The sequence below is a fragment of the Rhinoraja longicauda genome, chromosome 21 (assembly GCF_053455715.1).
Source record: "Rhinoraja longicauda isolate Sanriku21f chromosome 21, sRhiLon1.1, whole genome shotgun sequence".
Classification (NCBI taxonomy): Eukaryota; Metazoa; Chordata; class Chondrichthyes; order Rajiformes; family Arhynchobatidae; genus Rhinoraja; species Rhinoraja longicauda.
The window spans coordinates 5,325,612-5,350,454 of record NC_135973.1 but is presented as its reverse complement, the minus strand read 5'-3'; the positions used below and the strand labels follow the sequence as shown (position 1 = coordinate 5,350,454).

The following is a 24,843-nucleotide window of genomic DNA, read 5'->3' as shown; positions in this document are numbered from 1 at the left end:
TAGAGGATTAGCTAATTAACACAAGAGAATGGGACAAAGAATTGATTTTCAGGTCAGCGAGTAGTCACAATGTAGTATCATCCTACTCCTGATCTTTAATTTACAAATATTTATAAGGCATGTAGGGGTGTTTGGGCTAAAATGTAACACACACCTATGCTGCTGGTTCTGCAGACATTTGGATTTACCTGAAGATATGATGTAGAACTGAGACATGGGGTACATGCATCCCCGTTAAAGTGGCCATTTCCATCACTGTTGGTTCTATTTAGAATGATTACAAAGACAAGCCAGATTGAACTTGTACGGACATTAAGTTGATGAAGGACGTGGTTGGAGGAGGGGTAATATTCATAATTCTGGGGTCAGTGAGAGGGACAGCATGGCAGTGTTGGGTGGAGCGGCTCCGTCAATCATCCTCGGTTGCTGCTTGCACATCACATCCTCCGCGACTATGTGGGTTTCCTCAGTGAACTCTGGCTTCCTCCCACATCTCAAAGACGGGTGAGTAATTGAGGCCAAGATAACATTAGTCATCTTATTGAATATTACAGCTGGCTCCATGGGCTGAGTGAATTATTTTTTCTTGTTCTTACAAAGAGGTCAGCTCATCACGCCCAAGTCAGCCCTCAAATAATATAAACGATTCTTGTATCATGTTGTGTAAGAAGGAACTGCAGATGCTGGTTTAAACCAAAGATAGTCACAAAAAGCTGGAGTAACTCAGTGGGACAGGCAGCATCACTGGAGAGAAGGAATGCGTGACGTTTCAGGTCAAGACCCTTCGTGGGTTCCAACCTGACTTGTCAACCATTCCTTCTCTCCCGTGTTGCCTGTCCCACTGAGTTACTCCAGCTTTTTGTGTCTATCCTGTATATAGTATTATTGAAATGTCTGAACATTTGATCTTACTGCTGAATTGTTGGTCGAGCCGACAAATTAGCCCAAGGCAACTCAAACATTCCTCACGCCTTAGTATCTTGATTTCTTAGACTACCATGAGCCCAAAATTCCATCTCCATCCCAAAAGTCAGCCTAGTAATTTTCATGTTAAGCATTAGCTTCAGTATAGAATTTCACTCTTGCCAACATGATTCTAATGACTAAATACTCTTTGCAACAGAACTGTTAATAGTTGAAAATATTAAACAAAGATGGCCTTACTGAATAAATATTAGTTTAGCAATATATCACCTCCTGAAACAAAATTCTCCACTCTATCATACAAAATGACATTTACATGGTGGTTCAATAGTTTATGTTAATGGGTCAAATAGCCAGTTTGATTCTATTTTCTTTTCTCACAATACACGAGCTTACCAGTTTGTTGCCATGGATACTTATGGCTAATCACATTCCCAGGATTTAAGGAATAGTTGAATGCTGTGTTATATAAATACATTGGCCCACTTACCTACAATTCTGACCCAAGACTCAAGTCTTCAGAGAATATACAATATAGCCTCATGTCATTGTGATCACCAAAATTGCAATTTAATAGGATCATACTTTACCCAGAATATTAGATAAATCCATTGTCCTTAAATACCCTGAAATTGACAAACAAAGTAGTGACATTTTGATCCTCCAAGTTAGTTAATTCCCCATTCTGGAACATTGCAGAGATTTTTTTTTTACTGTGAATTTTAAATGTTTAGTTAAGACAGCATTGCCTTTGTGGCTGCATGATTTACAATTGGAAGAACAATGTAACTTAATTGAGGAAAGATGCATCTTCTACACCCATTGCAAGTCAGGGGCAGAGTAAGGTTACAACACGGATGACAGAATCTCAGCTAGGGCTAATACAACCAAAAATAAGCACTTTGAATTGCAGACCATCCTGCACCCAACACAGGAATTCAAGTCAGCACAGTAGCAGATTCTCTGAACAACAAATGTACACAAAGCTCAAATGTTCCATTTAAACATGTGCACTTTATTGTATTAGTCAGTGTAGGTCCCACAAACTGGCATCATGAAGTTTTAAATGGTTTGTCTTGTGCCCGGGGATGTAAACCTCACTTGTGTGTTTGTATAAAGGTAAAGCTTTTGCATACCAAAATCAAAGAGGACCGAAAATTTAAGGCGGAAAAGTACAAAACGGGACATTTTTTTTCGGTTACATAATTTACATATAAGCAATACTACACAAGGTTAAGTATTTGCTCCCACTTTGGGCAGCCTTCACAGAGGCTTTATAACCTTAAGACAATGCAATCCTTTACATCAATATTTGGAATGCCTAAATGTACAATTCAGTCCTTGAAACTCATTGTAGAACTTCTGGGATGCTTGTTGCCAAAAATACCACCAACACCTTCACTGTTCCAGTTTTTATTCCTGAGACAAGCACTAAAGCCATGCCAATTCATCTCGCGCAATCACTTGTGATAGTTACAGTCCACTTAGAAGCATTTACGGTGGACAATGGAAGGTCCAGACTCATCGTATTCTTGCTTGCTAATCCACATCTGCTGGAAGGTGGAGAGGGAAGCTAGGATAGAACCTCCAATCCAGACAGAGTACTTGCGCTCAGGTGGGGCAATGATCTGGAACAAAATTAAGTTCATTAATACACCACACTGATGGCTTTAATCAGCCCAACTTTAGAGTTTGAAGTCTGAAGGGTCGCGACCCGAAACGTCACCCATTCCTTCTCTCCCGAGATGCTGCCTGACCACGGAGGTACTCCAGCATTGTGTCTACCAACTTTAATGTCACCCATCAACTTTATCCCAAAACAATTAGAATGTAGAATTTAATTTTAATTACCTTGATTTTCATGGTGCTTGGAGCCAAAGCGGTGATTTCCTTCTGCATTCGGTCAGCAATACCAGGGTACATGGTAGTACCACCAGACAGGACAGTGTTGGCGTACAAATCCTTCCTAATATCGACATCACACTTCATGATGGAGTTAAAAGTGGTCTCATGTATACCACAGGATTCCATACCTGTTGGCACAAATATTTTTAAATCAACAAACTGCCTTCTTATCATAAGAGCCAAGTACTAGTGACATTTACTGTTTATAAAGTGCTGGTCAATCAATAGTCGTTTATTTGTTACATACACATAAATGTGTAGTAAAATGAAACTGGTGATCTACATACCCAAGAAAGATGGTTGGAAGAGGGCCTCTGGACATCTGAATCGCTCATTGCCAATGGTGATCACCTGCCCATCAGGCAACTCGTAGCTCTTCTCCAGAGAAGACGATGAAGCAGCAGTGGCCATCTCTTGTTCAAAGTCCAGTGCAACGTAGCAGAGTTTCTCCTTGATGTCGCGGACAATTTCTCTCTCAGCTGTGGTGGTGAAAGAGTAGCCTCTTTCTGTCAGAATCTTCATGAGGTAGTCTGTCAGATCACGGCCAGCCAAATCCAGACGCAAAATAGCGTGGGGCAGGGCATAACCTTCGTAGATGGGCACAGTGTGGGTTACACCATCACCAGAGTCCATCACGATACCAGTGGTTCTACCAGAGGCATACAGGGACAGCACAGCCTGGATGGCAACATACATTGCAGGGGTATTGAAGGTCTCAAACATGATCTGCAAAGATACGAGCAAACATTCAGTGTGATGTTTATTGGTCCAAATTTCAGTTGAATTGAAGGAAATTAACTATTAAGGAATTAGAGGCATCAACAAGCTGAACCAAGACCTTGTGTATCATAACCAGTCAAAAAGTTAAGCATGCAATGGTTTACAGCAAAATTCTATTCCAGTTATGAAAATGCCAACTCACTCTTACTAGTTCATAACCCATCTACAGAAACTATTAGTCACCTTCCCCAAATTGCAGATTGGTCCAAATCAATACCCAGATCCCCAACCTGCAATACCAGCTAAACAACTGAAGATTAGAACAGCACACAAAACATGCATAAGTTAATGGAACTCAGTGAGAAAGCAAATGAAACCTTGAAATTTTCAGGAAAGAATGTCACCTTTGAAAGATTCCCTGTGAACAAGGATAGGAAAGAATGAAAGAGTTTTCAGAGAAGGAAAAAAGGAAGGACAACAAGGTGGCACAATGTGGTCACTTTCATTTTCAGTACCTGTGTCATCTTTTCTCTGTTGGCTTTGGGGTTCAGGGGAGCTTCTGTAAGCAGGACTGGGTGTTCTTCAGGTGCAACTCTCAGTTCATTGTAGAAAGTATGATGCCAGATCTTCTCCATGTCATCCCAGTTGGTTACAATGCCATGCTCAATGGGGTATTTTAATGTCAGGATACCTCTTTTACTCTGGGCTTCATCACCAACGTAGCTGTCTTTCTGTCCCATGCCGACCATCACACCCTGAAGAACATAAAGACATTTATAGCAAACAGCCAATGTGAAGAATACAATCTAGTGCAAAAACATCCAGTCATTTCCATACCTGGTGTCTTGGGCGGCCAACAATGGAAGGAAAGACAGCTCGTGGGGCATCATCTCCAGCGAAGCCAGCTTTGCACATACCAGAGCCATTGTCAACCACCAGTGCTGCAATTTCATCGTCCATGGCTGTATTTTACCTGGGGGAAAAAAGAAAGCAGAAAATTTGATTTTAACGAAAAATAAAATTCAGATTTCATGTGAAAATGAAAGCTGGAACTATGGCAGCCTGTTGCAAGTACAGGCAAACAGCTATTTTTTTTAGTACCGGCATCTCAGCTGGTCCGCCCGAGTGCTGTGCAGACTTGCCCCATCCCTGCACCAGCAGCAGAGGGCGCAGTCACTGCACTCCCGGCACAGACAAAGGAGCGCCAGCCGGCCGAACCTCTCACGACCATAAAAGGCAATGGCTGGTAGTGGGCACTCGGCCAGACTCGGGAGACGGCTGCTGCCACTCCCTGAACACAGACTCCACACACGCCCAAGTCTCCACAGGATGTCACACAGCCTCATCTAGATAGGGAGATGTGTAGTCTCTCCCCCCCTCCCTCTGCCGCACGACGCAAGCGCAGCGAGCCAACCTTCTCTCACCATACACTGACCAGGAATGCCAGGAGATGCAGTCTACGCAAGCGCAGAGCCGACCCCTCGCTCCCGGGGCGCGATGGGAGATGTAGTCGCCCTAATTCGCGTCGCATGTGCGGAACCAAAGGGGTGGGGGCAGGCTGGGAGTTGGAGTTCCACAGGGCACGACGCACGCGCAGATAAAGCCTCTCTCGCCGCGGCACGCTGGGAGTTGTAGTTGAGAAATGGGCGTGGCGCATGCGCCGGCGAGCGGACCCGTTATCCGTGAGGAGCCGGCGGCGACGCCATCTACGCCTCCCCTTCCCCCTCCCATCCCGCCTTGCCTTTTGTGTTCGGGAGAGCGAGGCTTTGTCCCCCAAAACACCACCCCTCGGCGAGAATAATGAGTGAGTGGAGTGAAGAAGAAAGGAGACGAGCCACGCCCCCGAACTATTAACCTTCGGACCCGGAGCCGCTCGCTCGCCCGCCATCACCTCTCCCTGCGTCTGCCAGCGCTTCCAGAAAGATCCATGGCCAGCCCGGCACGGCACGCCCCTCACCTCAGACCCGGCAGGAGGACGCGGACACCGGCAGCTCCACACCCCCAGGCACCGACGGTAAATACTCCCACACCCCCAAACTCCGTTTTATTAAGAGTTTAAATATATCTCATTTAATATGTAAACACCAATCACCAAACGACCCATCCATTCAAACCCATCCGGAGAATAAACTCCCCCATAAATTCACCCACCCACCCACTCACGAGAGGACACCGATGGCTGGTGGATTTAAAATTTTTCTCTTCTTCTTTAAAAAGGCGAGGTGGTTCACGGGCCCCTTGTTAGTGATTTGGGTGCTTACCGTTAGTTTCCTTCCACAAGTGCAAAAGCCGTACTCCGCTTGTTGGTGCTACTGCAGGTGCAAGGTCCCGACGCCGCGCCTCAGAGTGCGGGCACCCGGCGCGCCGCCGCTCTTATACCCGGCCCCGGACACGCCCACTCCCCGCCACCGCCATATAAGGGAAGGTTTGCGAAAGCGCCGCCGCCATTGGCCGAGCGTCAGTGGGGTTGGCTCCTCCCCCCTCGCCCACCACCCCCTCCCTCCCTCCAGCGCGCGCGCCCGCCCGCTCTGCTCGAGCTCGCGAGGTCGCCCCTCCCCCCCAGCATCACCGCTCACATCCCCTCCCCTCCCAACATCACCCCCCAACATCACATTTCCCCCTCCCCCCAACATCACCTCACACGTCCCCTCCCCCCCAACATCACCTCACACGTCCCCTCCCCCCCAACATCACCACTCACATCCCCTCCCCCCACCCAGCATCACATCTCCCCCTCCCCCCAACATCACCTCCCACATCCCCTCCCCCCACCCAGCATCACATCTCCCCCTCCCCCCAACATCACCTCCCACATCCCCTCCCCCCACCCAGCATCACATCTCCCCCTCCCCCCAACATCACCTCACACGTCCCCTCCCCCCCAACATCACCACTCACATCCCCTCCCCCCACCCAGCATCACATCTCCCCCTCCCCCCAACATCACCTCCCACATCCCCTCCCCCCAACATCACCTCACACGTCCCCTCCCCCCAACATCACCACTCACATCCCCTTCCCCCACCCAGCATCACATCTCCCCCTCCCCCCCAACATCACCTCCCACATCCCCTCCCCCCCAGTATCACCCCCCAACATCACATCTCCCCCTCTCCCCAACATTACCTCTCACATCCCCCCCCCAACATCACATCTCCCCCTCCCCCAACATCACCGCTCACATCCCCTCCCCCCCAGCATCACCCCCCCAGCGTCACATCTCCCCCAACATCACTTCTTCCCCTCCCCCCAACATTACCTCTCACATCCCCTCCCCCAGCATCACATCTCCCCCTCCCCCCCAACATTACCTCTCACATCCCCCTCCCCCCAGCATCCCCTCGCCCCCCAACATCACATCTCCCCCTCCCCCTAACATCACCGTTCACATCCCCTCCCCACGGCATCCCCCCCCCAACATCACATCTCCCCCTATCTCCCAACATCACCGCTCACATCCCCTTCCCCAGCATCACCCCCCCCCCCCAACATCACCTCTCTCAACCCCTCCCCATCACCCCCTCCCCCATCACCCCTTCCTTCTCCCACATCACCTTCCTCTTCCCCTTATCCTCCTTTCCCCCTTCCTCCACCACCCTCGCTCTCCTACATCACTTTCCCCATCTCCATCCCCCACCCCCACCCCCACCACAGGACCATCGCACGGCCTCGGGGCAGCACTCTCCATCCTCAATGCATGAACATTGGAAATAGCTACCCCACCCCCCCCTCTCCCTTCCTCCATATCTCTCCTCCTCCTCTCCCCTCCTCTACTCTTCTTGCCCCTTCTGTACTCCCCTTCTCTCCTCTTCTCCCACTTGCTCCCTTCCACTTTTCCCCATCTCCTTCATACTCATCTTCTCCCACTTCCCCCCTCCTCTACTCGCCCCGGTAACATGGCAAGATCATTGCTCTACCTCGGGGCAGCAGCGTCCGATGCCCCCGTTGCTCCCCCCATCCCCAATGTGATCACGTCGGACAGGGCGATACCTCCCTCCTTCTGCTCCCCAGCAGCAATTGCTCTTCCTCTGGGGCCTCAACGCCCGCTGCTCTCCCCATCCCTAATCCCTTGTGCATTCACATAGGAAATAACCCTCAACCCATCCCCACCAGTAACAGATGGGGTCATTACTCTACCTCGGAACCACGGTGTCCGAAGCCCCTTGGCTCTCCCAACCCCTAATGCATTCACGCTGGGAAAGGCTGCACCACCTTCCCCCCTTTTCCTCTCCCTTCCCCCACCTCCCTTCGCCTTCTCCATCCAACACTGGATCATTGCTCTACCTCGGGGCCGCTAGTGGATTGGGAATGACGACCCCCACCTCCTCCCCTTCTTGACTTGGGGGCTTTTATTTCCACTTAAAAAAACAAAATACATATGCAAATAGGTGGAAGCAGGACACGTTACAGATTTAGTGGATAAATATTTTAAAGAGGATGAATAAAACAAAGGGCTCCCGTAAGAAGGGCGTTTTTTTTCCAGTCTTGCAAACAGGATGGGCCAAATGATCCTTCCTTACGGTGCAGTTCTCCGATTCCATTTTCTCGTTAATTACAGATCAGTGCGCTCCACTTGTGGAACCGAACATTCAGACCAGGGCTTACTGTAAAACATGGTAGTGAAGTGAAATGGGAAACATGCAAAGCAGAAAGAACTATTACTGCACAGACTGTTAACATTATTGCTCAAGGGTGGTTTATAATCAGTGAAAAGGGCTGAGATTAATCCACTGACTGACCACCATTATATACATTTTTGCTTCCGCTATTTATAATTCTTAATGAAATGTTTGTGGTGGGGAGAGAAACACTTCTGCTTTCTGCAATTCAGAGGAGTGAAAAAAAAATCTGTTAACCACGTGATTTGCTGCACTCGAACTTCAGGATTCAGTGTGGCAACGCTAAAATGTTTAGACAAAAATACATTCAATATACTGTTTGCAGGGCATTTGCAAGAGGCCTTCAATTTTCAACTGAGCTGCAATCATAAACAGCTTAACAATTGTTAGCTGTCCCATCCATACCCTGGCTGGGGAAAAACAGATCATTTAAATTATTGTTGTTAACACAGATAAATGCTACCAGGAATATTTATTGGACTTTAAAAAATCGTCCTTGTGGAGTAAACACAAAACTATTTAAACCACTTATTAAATCACTTGCTATTATTAAAAGCACTATTTATTTAAAAACATAACGCACCATGATTTTAACATTCTCGGACAATCTCGTATTTATACCACTAAACAAGTCGTGAACCCTCAATCCAACCTTGATAAGTTCCATCTCCTATTGTCCCCATAAATGTCACCTGAATGAATCGCATCATTTAAGAGAAGCACTTGATATAGCAATTGAAGGGTGGTCCATCATCCCTCCCGACACTAACCATGTACTTGTGCTTTTGAACAAGGACATGTATTAAAATAAAAACAGTTCACTCGTCCTCAGGACGCCCCAGAAAGGTTTACTGGTGGGGTTTTACATAAGGATCAGTGTTGACTCCCAAGCTATTTGCAATCCCTGTACATAATGAATTGTATTGTCTCCATATTTGTTGGCAATGTAAAACAGAATGCTAGTAATAGTTAGAAGCTCGGCAAGCATCCATAGAGAGAGAAACGGTTCATGTTGCATGCCGATGATTATAATCTTATCTCAATGATTCAATGATACGATTATACTTTATTGTCACATATAACTAGGTCCAGTGAAATTCTTGTTGTTGCGTGCAATCCAGTAAAATCATACGGCAGACTTCACGTACGCAGTTCTTATAACGACACGTGTAGGAAGGAACTGCAGATGCAGGTTTAAACCGAAGAGAGACACAAAAAGCTGGAGTAACTCAGCGGGACAGGTAGCATCTCTGGAGAGAAGGAATGGGTGACCTTTCGGGTCGAGACCCTTCTTCAGACTGAGGTCATTTCATCCATGCTGATTATCAGAGGAGCAATCCTATTTAGTCCCATACCCTCCCCTTCCCATTTTTTCCTGTACCCTGGCAAAGTATTCTCTCGCACACAAGCCCATCGGCTTCGGTTTTGATCTTTTTGCCGTTAAGTTCATGACCCGGTTTACTATTAGCAGATCTTTGAGATGTGAGAGGAAACCAGAGTACCCAAAGGAAACCCACACAACCACAGAAAGAGAACTTGCAAAGAACACACTCAAGGTCATGATTGGACCACTGTTCCTAAAGCTGCAAGCTAACAGCACCATGCCACACCTGAGAAAGTGATCTGTATGAGGATCTAATGAGTTTGTGGGTTAAAAGGGTGGCTGATAACACAGTAGGAGGCATTTCATACATGAGGAAGAATAGATAAAATGGTGATAAATTGGTAAATATTGTTTTTTGGGATTGTAGCAGTACACAATGTTAGCTCCAGGTACAACAAACCATGAAGACAAATGGCAGACACAAAAAGCTGGAATAACTCAGCGGCATTGGCAGCATCACTGGAGAATAGGAATAGGTGACATTTCAGGAAAGAAGGGTTTCGAGCCGAAACATCACCTATTCCTTTTCTCCAGAGATGCTGCCTGACCTGCTGAATTACTCCAGCATTTTGTGTCTATCTTCGGAGTAAACCAGTATCTGCAGTTTCTTCCTACACAAGACAAATGGTAATATTGCAAGGTTGTTGGAGTACTAGAATAAAGATATAATGGTCCAATTATGCAGGACTTGGGGGTAGCAACTGAAGAGTAGCAACAATGTCCGTCACCAAAGAAGGACATAATAACCCCTGAAGCCGAGCAGACTAGATACACCAGGTTGATTCCTGAAAAGAGTGATTAATTCTACAAGGATAAAATGCGTACGATATGTTAATACTCAATGAAACTTAAAGAATAAGTGGCGATCTTAATCAAGTGTAGGATTCTGATCGGGACTGACAGGGTAAACGCTGAGAAGTGGTTTCTTCTGTCCAGAGTGTTTAGATCAGGAGTTGTTGGCTCAAGCAATGCTTTTGATTACGTTAAACCATTTTAATTTATTGCCCAAGTGCTATTTTAAAAAATCCCATCAACATGCTGATCTTCAATTGCAAAGGTTCCAGAATAGTGTTGTCCAGTTTCCCCGTGCAATGCCATCCCCTGTCATTTTCAGATCCTGTTAATCTATTGCAAAATCTTGCAACTGCTGGCACTTAGCCTAGCAGCTGCAACCTTGGCGGATGGACTTTAATGGGAATTGCCACATTACAAGAGCATACTTTTGGCTAATGGATTGTGCATCTGCTTAAACAATGATGTTGCATTAATGGGAAGGAGGGCTTCGGAAAAATCTAGACAGGGTGGTAAAAGCACTATAAAGGAGCCACAAAGGCTCATCAGGTCCTCAATCACTCGAGATGATTACAGTCTATGGCTGAGATACACTGAAAAGACTGGAGTAACTCCGCGGCAGCACCTCTGGAGAGAAGGAATGGGTGGTGTTTCGGGTCGAGACCCTTCTTCAGTCTATGGCTGTCTGCAATTCTGACAAATTCCTCTTCTGCTGTGGGCAAAAAGCAAAGTAGACAAAATCTTCTCTGATTAGATGATCCGAGTCTGAAGAATTCAAATAGGTAGTCTCCGACCTGCACAGGGAAGGTGCAATGACCTTCGCAAAGCCATCAGGAATGTCGAGGGACATTGCTGAACCAGGCTAGAGTCCCGGATTAATGACACAAATTGGCAAAGATTGCATGCAATAAAGAGCCATACAAAGTGAAACTGGGCAGATTCGTTGGCACTATGCATCCCTCCCCAATGAGCTCAAGGCATTCTATGCTTGTACAGAACAGAAAGACAGTGGAATAATGTAAACCTGTCCTGGCAGTCTTGGGTGAACTTGTATCCTCGGTCACCATTAAAGACATCAGATCACTTTCCTGAGAGCAAACCTACAAAAGTGACTAGCCCAGATGGAGTCCCCAGCCGTGTTCTCAGAACCTGCGTGGATTAGCTGGCAGGAGATTTAACCTCCCCATACTTCAATCTGTGGTTTCCACCTGCTTTATGAAGATCACTACTACTTTTGTCTAAATGTAGTCTCATGTCTCCACGTTTGGCCCATTGTGCATATTTCTCTGCTTCTTTGCAACTGGCGGGAAACTTGAAGCTTGACATTTGATCAGGATTTCCATGAACACTGGAAACTTGTCCTCATTAAACTCTCCAAATGAAGTCAACAGTGCAAAAGACAAAATTTATCTCCACCATCACTTATAACCTCTTTCGGTTCACTGACGAAAATCATTGGTGTAGCTGACAGTTTATTGGGCCGAAGACACATTGCTGAGAATATCCGCATCAAATATCCTGTGGCTGCGGTGCATGACCGTCAACAACTACAACCACCTTCCTCTGTCTGAGGAATGACTGCAACCAGTGGAGAACCAGGATTCAGGATTCAGGATATCTTTATTTGTCATCCAAAAAACAAGTTTTTTGGACGAGATTTCGTCACCCACAGTCCAACAATACGAGCAATAAAATAAGCAAATTACACAACCCCAACCAACACAAAACACAAAAAAAAGAAACATCCATCACAGCGAGTCTCCTCCAGTCACCTCCTCACTGTGATGGAAGGCCAGAATGTCTTTTCTCTTCCCCTGCCGTCTTCTCCCGCGGTCAGGCTGTTGTACCTGCCACGTTCCAGGCCGCGCCGGACGGTGAAAGGTCCGCATTGACTCCTGTTTGACCAGACCTCCGCACTCAGTTAGTCTCTGCACTGAAGGCAGGGATGGTCACCATGACCTCCCCAGTGAAACACAGCTCTTTGGTTTGGAACTGGACTGAGATCTCGAGTCAAGTGATCCACACAGAACCTGAGCCTACGCATTAGTGAACAACTTACTGGCAGTAAGTGCAGCATAATTATATATCCGGTCACTTTGTTGGTGATTCAGAGTTGATCGTTTCAGCTGGGTTGGATTTGTTGTACATTTTATGGACAGGACACACTGGGCAATTTCCCACAATGTCAGGTGGATGCCAGTATTGTGACCATCAATAGTGTGGTCAGAGTTCTGGGAGATAAACTGGAATGTTGTGTGGTCCCATCATTTGTGTTGTATTCTGGGCATTCGGCCATTTCCATCACTTGAAGTAAATTGAATTGGCTGAACACTGGCGTCTGTGACAGCGAGAATCTCGAGGAAGCTGCAATGGATCAACTATGTGACATTTGTCACTGAAGATGATTGAAAACACTTTATCCTTTTCAGCAGTCACTTACTGGGCTCCACTGTCATTGAGAATGAGGAGCTCCTTGGAGTCCCCTTTGCACCTAAGCTGTTTAAATGTCCACTCCCGCTGATGGCTGGATTTGCCAGGACCACAGAGCTCTGATCTAATCTGTTATATGCAGATCATTCAGCTCTGTCTTTGTTGTCGAGCATGCATTTTGTCTTGTGTTTGTTCCACTTTCACCAGCTTGGATTCTCACATATATGTGACAGTATACCTCAACATAATTTGGTATGTTTGGTGCTGTTCCAAGCATGTTCTTCTGCATATATCATCAGTGATAGTAGAGCAAGGGGTCTGGTAGACCATGAAGACGTCTGAAGAAGGGTCTCGACCCTATTCCTTTTCTCCAGAGATGCTGCCTGTCCCATTACTCCAGCTTTTTGTGTCTGTCTTCCATTTCAATGTAGATCAGGTATTCACTGCTCCTGGACATTCTCACCACTCTTTGAGTAAACATGTTTCCCTTGAATTTGCTATTGGATTACTTGGTGACTGTCACATACTGACAGCCTCGACGAATGTTCCTTTTCACAAGTGTCAATTCTATCTCTGCATTCATTCTACCAATCTATGATGCATCGCAGCGGCACCATGTGCTTCATTCATTATCATATCATATCATATATATACAGCCGGAAACAGGCCTTTTCGGCCCTCCAAGTCCGTGCCGCCCAGCGATCCCCGTACATTAACACTATCCTACACCCACTAGGGACAATTTATTTTTTTACATTTACCCAGCCAATTAACCTACATATCTGTACGTCTTTGGAGTGTGGGAGGAAACCGAAGATCTCGGAGAAAACCCACGCAGGTCACGGGGAGAACGTACAAACTCCTTACAGTGCAGCACCCGTAGTCAGGATCGAACCTGAGTCTCCGGCGCTGCATTCGCTGTAAAGCAGCAACTCTACCGCTGCGCTACCGTGCCGCATTGTGTTGACAGACCTGCTTAGATCTCTTCCTTATCATGTTTTATCCCATCCAGAATCTCAACCACATCTCTGTTGTTTCTTAATTAAAAATTGAGAGTTTATTTTCTTGATCGTTCAAGGGCATCCACTTTCTCCAATTCGTCTTAATCATTAATGCCACTTCCCATCTTTTTTGCCCTTTGCCATCTTTCCTACATATCCTGTATCGAGGAATATTTACAATCCATTCCTGCTTTTTTTTAATGTCTGTTTTTTGCCATGACATTGTGCACCCACCTGGTAAATGTTGCTGCAACTCACCAATCTTGTTCACCAGATGTGGAGCATCTTACTTAAATTTTATAACACCATCTTTGCCTGATCCGAAATACGACACTAATTATCTCTCCCAATCATTTTTGCATCTAATTCTCCTTTTTAATGCTACTCTTGTCGTTATTAATTACATCCCCTTGATTAGGAATCATCTGGAAATTTAGAAATTATGTTTTTTGATTCCGCGATCCATTTCTTCAATGCTAGTTGCAAACCGTTATCTACTGTGAAAAGCCATCCATTATTCCCACAAGAAATCTATTCTGCTACGACTCTCCTGTCTCTGAATTCTCTGACCATAGTGTTTTATGGAGTACCTTATCAAAGGCCTTTTGAAATCCTAGATAACTTCAAATCTACTGCATTACCATAGTTTTCTTTCTGTCAGCTCAAACATTTCAAGTGAGTTTCCCCTTTTGAAATGCATGTTGATGATCAGTCATTATTATACTTTGTACTTTTCATCTCTGGAGATTCTTCTATCCCAGTAAAGATTCTGTTATTTTTACTACAACTCAGGGTAAGCTGATTGGTCCATGATTCTCTGAACATTAATCCTCTTCATCAATAAAGGTATTGCAATAACTATCTAGCGATCATCTGGCATGACATCTATTTTTGGGCAAATTATTAAATACTTGTGGTGATGCATCTTTTATCTGTGGCCTAGATTTTTCTTTTAAACGCACGGATGGAATTCCCAATGTGCGGAAGAGGTTGCAGCCCTGAGAAGAGGGTTTCTCGTAACCCGCTCAGTAGAGTCCAGACTGATCTGTGGAGCAGTGCCTGAGGGCTCAACTTATTTCTGACCCTTGCCACTTCCTACGGTAAGACTCGCTCTCTGTCACACTGGGGAATATGGTGACTCTAAATCTAGTGGCTGTTAATTGTTGGTGGTTGTTAAAGTACCAACCATTGCCTGTTTCTGAAACTTTCCAGGGTGTAACTCAGGATATTGCGTATCTAGGACTCAGCAATGTGTAAGCTTACCACAAGGAGACCAATTTTCTTTTTAAATGGTGGCAGCAGTGATGATGATGATTCACCGGTACTTAGCATTCAATGCACGATGCTGTTGACTCTGCTCATGAACGGCGAGTTTCCAATGTTGGATGGAATCTTCTCAGCGTATGTCCTCTGTTTTAGCTTTTGTTTAGTTTATTGTCACATGTACTGAGGTACAGTGAAAAGCTTTTGTGAAAAGGAATGTAATCATTGGGGGTAATTGCAGTTTGACTTTCTGCGACAAAGTTCATAAGTTCTGGGAGCAGAATTAGGCCATTCGGCCCATCGCATCTAATCTGCCATTCAATCGTGGCTGATCCATTTTTCCCTCTCAACCCCATTCGCCTGCCTTCTCCCCATAACCCCTGACACCACTGAAGTGGTGTGGCGATATAGAATGAAAGGAATGCAATAAGAGTTAGAATGACCATGAGAATTTGTATGTATATTCATGACGGTTGGGCTGTGAATTTGGTTTAACCTGTGATTTTTCCATGGTTCATAATGGCTGCAAGTGAAAAGCAGCTATTCTCCTGATTCACTAGTCCATAATATCTAATATGCCTGCTTTAGGTTTCCCATCTCCTTCACCACCTGAACCAGCTAGGTGTAGGTAACAATTTGTAACACTCCCTGCCTCGTGTTTCATGGTGCCTTTGGTGACAGCGTGGTAACGAAGGAGTTTCAGATGTCCGAGCAGAGGGAGCTACATGTATGAAGCTTTACATGCAGTGTCGAAGATGGAAAGCATGATTTGAGGAAGTGATGTCAGGACGAGGAGTGGTTCATCAAAAGACCAGATGGATGCAAAATGTTATGAGTAGAAGAAATGAAGGCAGCAAGCAGAAAGTATGTGTGCGGAGGGAAGGAATGCAAGAGATGACATGGAGTTCACTTGTCGTGGTGAGGGATATGATGCAGGCTGATAATTGCCGAGGAGAATGTACAAACCAGTTCCAGTGATACATAGAAGCAAATGATCTATTCAGACTGAAGAAGGGTCCCGACATGAAAGTCGTCTTCCCATTCCCTCCACAGATGCCGCCTGACCCACTGAGTTCCTTCAGCACTTTGTGTTTTGGTCATTGTAAACATACCTGAGGGAGGACATGCAGATGCTGGTTTATACCAAAGATAGACACAAAATGCTGGAGTAACTCAGAAGACCAGGCAGCATCTCTGGAGAACATGGAGAGGTGTGTTATGTCTGAAGAAGGGTCCCGTTCCGAAATGTCACCTATCCATGTTCTCCAGAGATGCTGCCTGGCCCGCTGAGTTAGATTTTAGATTTAGAGATACAGCGCGGAAACAGGCCCTTCGGCCCACCGGGTCCGCACCGCCCAGCGATCCCCGCATATTAACACTATCCTACACACACTAGGGACAATTTTTACATTTATCGAGTCAATTAACCTACATACCTGTACGTCTTTGGAGTGTGGGAGGAAACCGAAGATCTCGAAGAAAACTCATGCAGGTCACGGGGAGAATGTACAAACTCCGTACAGACGGCGCCTGTAGTCAGGATCGAACCTGAGTCTCCAGCGCTGCATTCGCTGTAAGGCAGCAACTCTACCATGCCGCCCGTTACTCCAGCACTTTGTGTCTACCTGAGGAAGCACTGCATCACTCCAAGAAGATGGTTTACCACCACCTTCTGAAGGGCAATCACAGAGGGGTAATAAATGCTAGTCTTGCCAATGATGTTGCACCCAGAATAATGAATAGAAAAAGATTCCAGTTGTGTTATCCTACAACTTTAAGATGCAACGCAATTGCCACTGAATTCCATGAAATACAAGCACCAGAGATCTCCTGCAATGATGAATATTTTAACGGCTATCACAATATTCATCCCATCTTATCTGATTTGACGTACAACTCTGGACTCATTTGATACATACCATCGTTCACCAGTGCTGGGTGGCACTGCACTGTCTGTTTTCATGTTCCCCTCTTGTCTATCCACAGAGGTACGGAATCATATGATCTGGTGCCTCTGAAGGATCTATGCTTGTTCTCTCTCGGGTCTCATCTCTGTGATGTCCCTTGGCAATATTGCCTGGAGACACAACTTTAGTATGCCCACGAATGCTGACAACACCCTGCTTCTCTTTACCACAGTTAGTCTTAAATTACCAGATTGTGTGATCAACAGGAGAAATTGCCAGCAATTAAATATGGACAGGGCTGAGATGATTACTTTACCCAACCGGCCCTGCGTCCTAACTACTGGGACCGTCTCTCAGCCTGGTATCTGTTTGAAACCACACTGTTGCTGGTATGGTTCTAGGTTAAACTCACAAGAATCCTCAGCTCTCCTTGACAAAAGTCCAAAACTGCAAACATTATTTTTGGGAGCAGTTCGTTTAAAGTGAACAGTATGCCTAGAACCATGAGGAACACTTTTGGGAAAGTCTCTTGGATATTTAGGTATGAGTGCTGGCCAGCTGACTGAAAAGCCACCTAAGAAGTCTGAATAATTTCAGGTCTAAAGAAGGGTCCAAATCCAAAATGGTGCCCATCCAAATCCTCCGCAGATGTAGTCTGACCCGCTTTCCAGCGTTTGCAGTTCCTTTGCAGTTTTTTTAGGTACGTGAAGAGGAAAAAAATAGTCAAGGCAAATGTGGGTCCCTTGAAGACAGAAGCAGGGGAATTTATTATGGGGAACAAAGAAATGGCAGACGAGTTAAACCGTTACTTTGGATCTGTGTTTACTGAGGAGGATACACACAATCTCCCAAATGTTCTAGGGGCTGGAGAACCTAGGGTGATGGAGGGACTGAAGGAAATCCACATTAGGCAGGAAATGGTTTTGGGTAGACTGATGGGACTGAAGGCTGATAAATCCCCAGGGCCTGATGGTCTGCATCCCAGGGTACTTAAGGAGGTGGCTCTAGAAATAGTGGAAGCATTGGAGATCATTTTTCAATGTTCTATAGATTCAGGATCAGTTCCTGTGGATTGGAGGATAGCAAATGTTATCCCACTTTTTAAGAAAGGAGGGAGAGAGAAAATGGGTAATTATAGACCAGTTAGTCTGACATCAGTGGTGGGGAAGATGCTGGAGTCAATTATAAAAGACGAAATTGCTGAGCATTTGGATAGCAGTAACAGGATCATTCCGAGTCAGCATGGATTTACGAAGGGGAAATCATGCTTGACAAATCTACTGGAATTTTTTGAGGATGTAACTAGGAAAATTGACAGGGGAGAGTCAGTGGATGTGGTGTACCTCGACTTTCAGAAAGCCTTCGACAAGGTCCCACGTAGGAGATTAGTGGGCAAAATTAGAGCACATGGTATTGGGGGTAGGGTACTGACATGGATAGAAAATTGGTTGACAGACAGAAAGCAAAGAGTGGGGATAAATGGGTCCCTTTCGGAATGGCAGGCAGTGACCAGTGGGGTACCGCAAGGTTCGGTGCTGGGACCCCAGCTATTTACGATATACATTAATGACTTAGATGAAGGGATTAAAAGTACCATTAGCAAATTTGCAGATGATACTAAGCTGGGGGGTAGTGTGAATTGTGAGGAAGATGCAATAAGGCTGCAGGGTGACTTGGACAGGTTGTGTGAGTGGGCGGATACATGGCAGATGCAGTTTAATGTAGATAAGTGTGAGGTTATTCACTTTGGAAGTAAGAATAGAAAGGCAGAGTATTATCTGAATGGTGTCAAGTTAGGAAGAGGGGATGTTCAACGAGATCTGGGTGTCCTAGTGCATCAGTCACTGAAAGGAAGCATGCAGGTACAGCAGGCAGTGAAGAAAGCCAATGGAATGTTGGCCTTCGTAACAAGAGGAGTTGAGTATAGGAGCAAAGAGGTCCTTCTACAGTTGTACCGGGCCCTGGTGAGACCGCACCTGGAGTACTGTGTGCAGTTTTGGTCTCCAAATTTGAGGAAGGATATTCTTGCTATTGAGGGCGTGCAGCGTAGGTTCACTAGGTTGATTCCCGGAATGGCGGGACTGTCGTATGTTGAAAGGTTGGAGCAATTAGGCTTGTATACACTGGAATTTAGAAGGATGAGGGGGGATCTTATTGAAACATATAAGATAATTAGGGGATTGGACACATTAGAGGCAGGAAACATGTTCCCAATGTTGGGGGAGTCCAGAACAAGGGGCCACAGTTTAAGAATAAGGGGTAGGCCATTTAGAACGGAGATGAGGAAGAACTTTTTCAGTCAGAGAGTGGTGAAGGTGTGGAATTCTCTGCCTCAGAAGGCAGTGGAGGCCAGTTCGTTGGATGCTTTCAAGAGAGAGCTGGATAGAGCTCTTAAGGATAGCGGAGTGAGGGGGTATGGGGAGAAGGCAGGAACGGGGTACTGATTGAGAGTGATCAGCCATGATCGCATTGAATGGCGGTGCTGGCTGGAAGGGCTGAATGGCCTACTCCTGCACCTATTGTCTATTGTCTATTGTCTATTGTCTATTGTCCTTGTGGTGCCTAAAAACTCTGATGGGTAAATGAATGCACAAATCTTAAAGCTTTTATTGATGGCCGTGCTTTATTAAGCGGCACGGTGGCGCAGCGGTAGAGTTGCTGCCTTACAGCGAATGCAGTGCCAGAGACTCAGGTTCGATCCTGACTACGGGCGCCGTCTGTACGGAGTTTGTACGTTCTCCCCAAGATCTCTCCAAGATCTTCGGTTTCCTCCCACACTCCAAAGACGTACAGGTATGTAGGTTAATTGACTGGGTAAATGTAAAAATTGTCCCTAGTGTGTGTAGGATAGTGTTAATGCGCGGGGATCGCTGGGCGGCGTGGACTCGGTAGGCCGAAGGGCCTGTTTCCGCACTGTATCTCTAAATCTAAAATCTATACGCAGGAAATGACCGAATTATGGAAATTTGTAAGAAAATAACTGCTGATGCTGGTACAAATCGAAGGTATTTATTCACAAAATGCTGGAGTAACTCAGCAGGTCAGGCAGCATCTCAGGAGAGAAGGAATGGGTGATGTTTCGGGTCGAGACCCTTCTTCGGAATTATAGAAATTATGAATGATAGAAATCCATCTCCTGCTCATAGGCAGTCCAACATGGTAGCCTCAGCAGAATGAAAAGCAAGTGTTGATGTGTACATTCTGAGAATTGAAAATATATTGCCTGATGGAAGAAAAGGCCCCAAAGGAAAGATTATCCACGGAATATTCATGGTAATCAGAGGATCATATTTAGACAAATCCCCCCACACCCATTCCTAATCCCTCCCACTCATGTGACCTCCCAGGCTAATGCCAAAAATGAAGAAAAATCAAGTGCCAAGCGAAATAATACTGAAAAATTCCCTCAGGCGATCAAAACTAGTTTAGAAGATCACATGGACAATGTGATATCTGTTAATTTTGCTTAAAGAACACTAGTAGAACTGTGTGCCGCTATCCGCGGTATTTGTGCTGGGCTTAAACTAACTTAAACATTGGTTTCCTTTATCAGATGCATGGCAACAATAATAGGAATGACAAGAAGATTTGAACATACCCACGATAATTATCACAGACGGTGTTCAGTGAGAAAGTTTGATGCATCTTTAAAGCAAATGTATTTAAAACACAGCATGAACATTATGAGAAGGGCCTGTTCACGTGGTATAATGGTGTATAAAATCACCAAAGTTCATCTGTCTTTTGTTTAAAGCATTCAAAAGGGCTTCATATTGCTCAGGAATTTCAACTAAATGACCTTCAAGCCCTAACATGGAGATGGACGAAAACAGGATATGGACCAGGGGAAACTCATGAGAAAACCTTTCTTTATATGGACTTTTCTAAAGTTGATTTTTTTTTTTTTAAAGAGGCAGCGTGTGAAGTACATTAGCCAATCAATATCACCAAAGAACCAGAAGTGCTCTGAAGCAGAAACTAACATCCTGTAATAATGAAAAGTTCAACTCGGGCAAACATACAATATCCCCTGGTGACCGAAGAGAAGGTCAAAATGTTAAAGCCTCCTTAGGAATGAAACTTTATTGAACATGTTATTTCACCTCCTATTTATAATTTGCATTTTCAGTTACAACTTGATAAGAGTAAGGCTTTAAAAAATATTATTTAGAAGAAATAGCCTATAAATTGATATGATCTTTCAGTTTTATTACAGCTTTATATAAACTCCAAAACTCACAAATTGTTGAATGGATAGTCAGTTAATAAATAAACATTTTTGAAAGTAAATAACTGTTTTCAATTAACCTATTTCTTAAATTGCTCAAAACCTCTGATTTTTTATAAATCGTTTAAAATAAATTAATCTTACACAATTACATGTTGGAAAAGCTTAGCTTATTGTAAAATTGCAAACTTTTGCATGGACTTTATGAATATCTAGCAAAATTATGCATGTTGAAATGATGCATTTTCACTATTTAACATATTAGTGCTTTACGGTTTTCAATATTGTGCAGTTCACCAATTCAGATTTGATTGTTACAGTGCATATTTTCTTAACCTTAAACATATTTTCCAACATTCATCTACTTTAATTTGCTTTGAAATTGTTACATTTGCACACCTGTACTCAGGCAGACATTGCATAGATTTGCAAACACAACAGCGAGGAAAGGCTTTTGCCCCAAGCAACCCATTGAGGAATCTGCATGGGTGGTGCTAAAAAGCACGAGGGGGCAGGAAATATCGGTGGATTTTTATATAGACCCCCACACAGATGCAGTAATGTAGGAGGTTGCATTGAACAGGAAACGAGAAGCACATGCATTGAAGGTATGACTTCAATTATGAGTGCCTGCAATCTACATAATCCACCTAAAGATTGGGCAATCCAATTTAGTAAAAGGGTCGGAATTTCTGGATTGCATTTGTGATGGCATTTCGAAACAATATGTGGAGGAATCAACCCGAAAGAGGACCATCCTGGACCTAATGTACTGAACGGGCTCCTTCTGTGTCAAATGAATTGTGGAAACTGCAGTCCGGAAATCCCCTTTCCCAATAAGGGGAAGAGATTCATAAACAGACCTGTTGTGCAGGGTCCCTTGCGATGAACAGCCAGAAATGATAGAATTGTGCAATGCGATGGAGGACAAGGGAGTAGATTCTGCAACTCGGATCCTGAATCCACGCAGAGGAAACAATGAAAGAATGAGATGTGACTTCCCTGTGATCGATTGGGGAATATTACATAAAGCCTTCACAGTGGTTAGCCAATGGCTTCCTTCCAAGGAGTGCATGAATGAATTACAACCGTTGTTCAATCCTGTCTGGCACAAAACTAAAACAGACAAAGTAACTCGACCATGTTTCCACATTTCATTTGACACAGAAGGAGCCCGTTCAGTCCATTAGGTCAATACTGGCCCACAGAGAAATCCCATTTCCCCATGCTTCACCGCATTTCCATCAATTCTAGTATCAAACGACGCCAGGGGCAAATTATAGAGGCCCAACTAACCTAGCAACCCACAAGGTCTTTGGAAGGTGGGGGCACGCAGAGGAAGCACTTGTGGTCATCGGGAGAACATGCAAAGTCCACACAGACAGCAACAGAGGTCAGGATTGAGTCCCAGCTCGCTGCAGTTGTGTGGAAGCAGCTCAGCCAGCTCTGCTGCTGATTTCAAAAGAAATTACAAATGGTATTAGTTCCAAATAGAGAAAAATAAAAAGGCCTGCAAAAGTAGCAAACCTGAGGACTGGGAGAAGTTTAGAATTCAGCAAAGGTGGGCAAAGGGAGTCTTGAGGAAGGGAAAATAAAATAAAAAAGGGAGAATGCCCTAGTGAGACCGCACCTGGAGTACTGTGTGCAGTTTTGGTCTCCAAATTTGAGGAAGGATATTCTTGCTGTTGAGGGCGTGCAGCGTAGGTTTACTAGGTTAATTCCCGGAATGGCGGGACTGTCATATGTTGAAAGACTGGAGCGACTAGGCTTGTATACACTGGAATTTAGAAGGATGAGAGGGGATCTTATCGAAACGTATGATTATTAAGGGGTTGGACACGTTCGAGGCAGGAAACATGTTCCCAATGTTGGGGGAGTCCAGAACAAGGGGCCACAGTTTAAGAATAAGGGGTAGGCCATTTAGAACTGAGATGAGGAAAAACCTTTTCAGTCAGAGAGTTGTGAATGTGTGGAATTCACTGCCTCAGAAGGCAGTGGAGGTCAATTCTCTGAATGCATTCAAGAGAGAGCTAGATAGAGCTCCTAAGGATAGCGGAGTCAGGGGGTATGGGGAGAAGACAAGAACGGGGTACTGATTGAGAATGATCAGCCATGATCACATTGAATGGCGGTGCTGGCTCGAAGGGCCGAATGGCCTCCTCCTACACCTATTGTCTATTGTCTATCTATTGTCTAGAATGAAAGGAAGATTGCAGGAAACGTAAACATTGACTGTGAACACTTGTGAAGAGGGGAAAGACTAGTGAAGACAAATGCAGGTCCCGTACTGTCAGAGGTGGAGGAAGTTACAACAAAGAAAGAAGCAAAGAAATGTAGATCAATGAAATATATACTTCATTTTGGCCTTCGCAAAGGAGCAGACAAATATGGGAATGTTGGGGAATACAGAATCCAGCGAGAGAGAACTAAATGGTGGTGTTACGGAAATCGAAGGGATTAAAGATCAAGAAATCTGCAGGACCTAATAGTCATAAGGTCATAAGTGATAGGAGCAGAATTAGGCCATTCGGCCCATCAAGTCTACTCCGCCATTTAATCATGGCTGATCTATCTCTCCCTCCTAACCCCATTCTCCTGCCTTCTCTCCATTACCCCTGACGCCCGGCTGCACCTGAGAATCCTTAAGGAAATAGCCCTACAAAGTGTGGGTGCATTGGGGGTCATTTTCCAAAATTCTTTAGACTCTGGAATAGTTCCAACAATTGGAAGGTTGCCAATGCAATCCCAATCATTATAATAAAAGGCAGAGAGAAAACAGGGGGTTCTAGATGGGTCCATCATATAACAACGATGGGGATGGGAAAATGCTAGAGTCCATAAGAGATGTTATAGCAGAAAACTCAGAGAAAAATGACACGATTAGACAAAGCCAATGTGGATTTGCAAAAATGATGATCGTGTGTGACAAATCTGAACATTTTTTGAGGGTGTAACTGGCAGAATATATGAGGGAAAACTGGTGGATGTGTGTATTTGGAGTCCTATGTTTACAAACCTGCTGTGCTGCTGCAAGGAGATACAGATGGCAATAAAACACTCGACTTTTAACTCTTGGGTTTTGTAAAGATCCCATGTAGCAGGTTAACACGCAGAAAATTAAAGCATATTGGCTAAAGAATAAGATATTTTATAGGTAGAGAACTGGATAGCCGACAGTAAGCAAACAATAGGAACATTTTTCCCAGTAAAGGCAGGCAGTGACTGTTGGGGAATCACAGTGACTAGTGCTGGGACCCAAACTATTTAACATAGAAACATAGGAAATAGGTGCAGGAGTTGGCCATTCGACCCTTCGAGCCAGCACCGCCATTCAATGTGATCATGGCTGATCATCCAAAATCAGTACCCCGTTCCCGCCTTCTCCCCATATCCCTTGGAACCATTAGCCCTAAGAGCTCTCTCTTGAAAACATCCAGTCAATTGGCCTCCACTGCCTTCTGTGGCGGAGAATTCCACAGATTCACAACTATTTAGAATATAGATTGATGATTTCGATGAGCGAATTGACTGTATTAACTCCACGTTTGTGTAGAACACATGTTTCTAAATACGCAGGACAAGATGTTCGAAATCCAAAGTGCCAAATGTCAACTTGCTCCCGGTGGTGATGGGAGGCTTAGGCACTCACCTATGCTCCTCCAATGTTGAG

The 24,843-nt window shown here is 44.9% G+C and overlaps 1 protein-coding gene and 1 long non-coding RNA gene across 2 annotated transcripts; one reads left to right on the top strand and one right to left on the bottom strand.

Moving 5' to 3' along the window:
• Positions 1-1,918: 1,918 nt before the first annotated feature.
• Positions 1,919-5,939, bottom strand: LOC144603869 (actin, cytoplasmic 2). The gene is made up of 6 exons (XM_078417641.1): positions 5,811-5,939; positions 4,387-4,522; positions 4,065-4,304; positions 3,117-3,555; positions 2,776-2,957; positions 1,919-2,552 (listed from the first exon to the last, which is right to left on the bottom strand). Exons 2-6 carry the CDS (start codon positions 4,507-4,509, stop codon positions 2,409-2,411), a joined length of 1,128 nt encoding a protein of 375 aa, XP_078273767.1. The 5' UTR covers positions 4,510-4,522; positions 5,811-5,939; the 3' UTR covers positions 1,919-2,408.
• LOC144603870 (uncharacterized) lies at positions 5,256-21,073 on the top strand. Its single transcript, XR_013548668.1, has 3 exons — positions 5,256-5,563; positions 14,719-14,875; positions 20,499-21,073. It is a non-coding gene; the product is annotated as an uncharacterized LOC144603870 (long non-coding RNA).
• Positions 21,074-24,843: the final 3,770 nt, after the last annotated feature.

Bases quoted from the DNA above. Each gene is read 5' to 3' on its own strand.
- LOC144603869 (XM_078417641.1), bottom strand. From the start codon at position 4,509: ATGGACGATGAAATTGCAGCACTGGTGGTTGACAATGGCTCTGGTATG. The intron at 3,556-4,064 runs GTACTGAAAATG...GTATCTTTGCAG, and splicing joins ACAGAGAAAAGATGACACAG to ATCATGTTTGAGACCTTCAA. The intron at 2,958-3,116 runs GTATGTAGATCA...TTGTGCCAACAG, and splicing joins CTTCCAACCATCTTTCTTGG to GTATGGAATCCTGTGGTATA.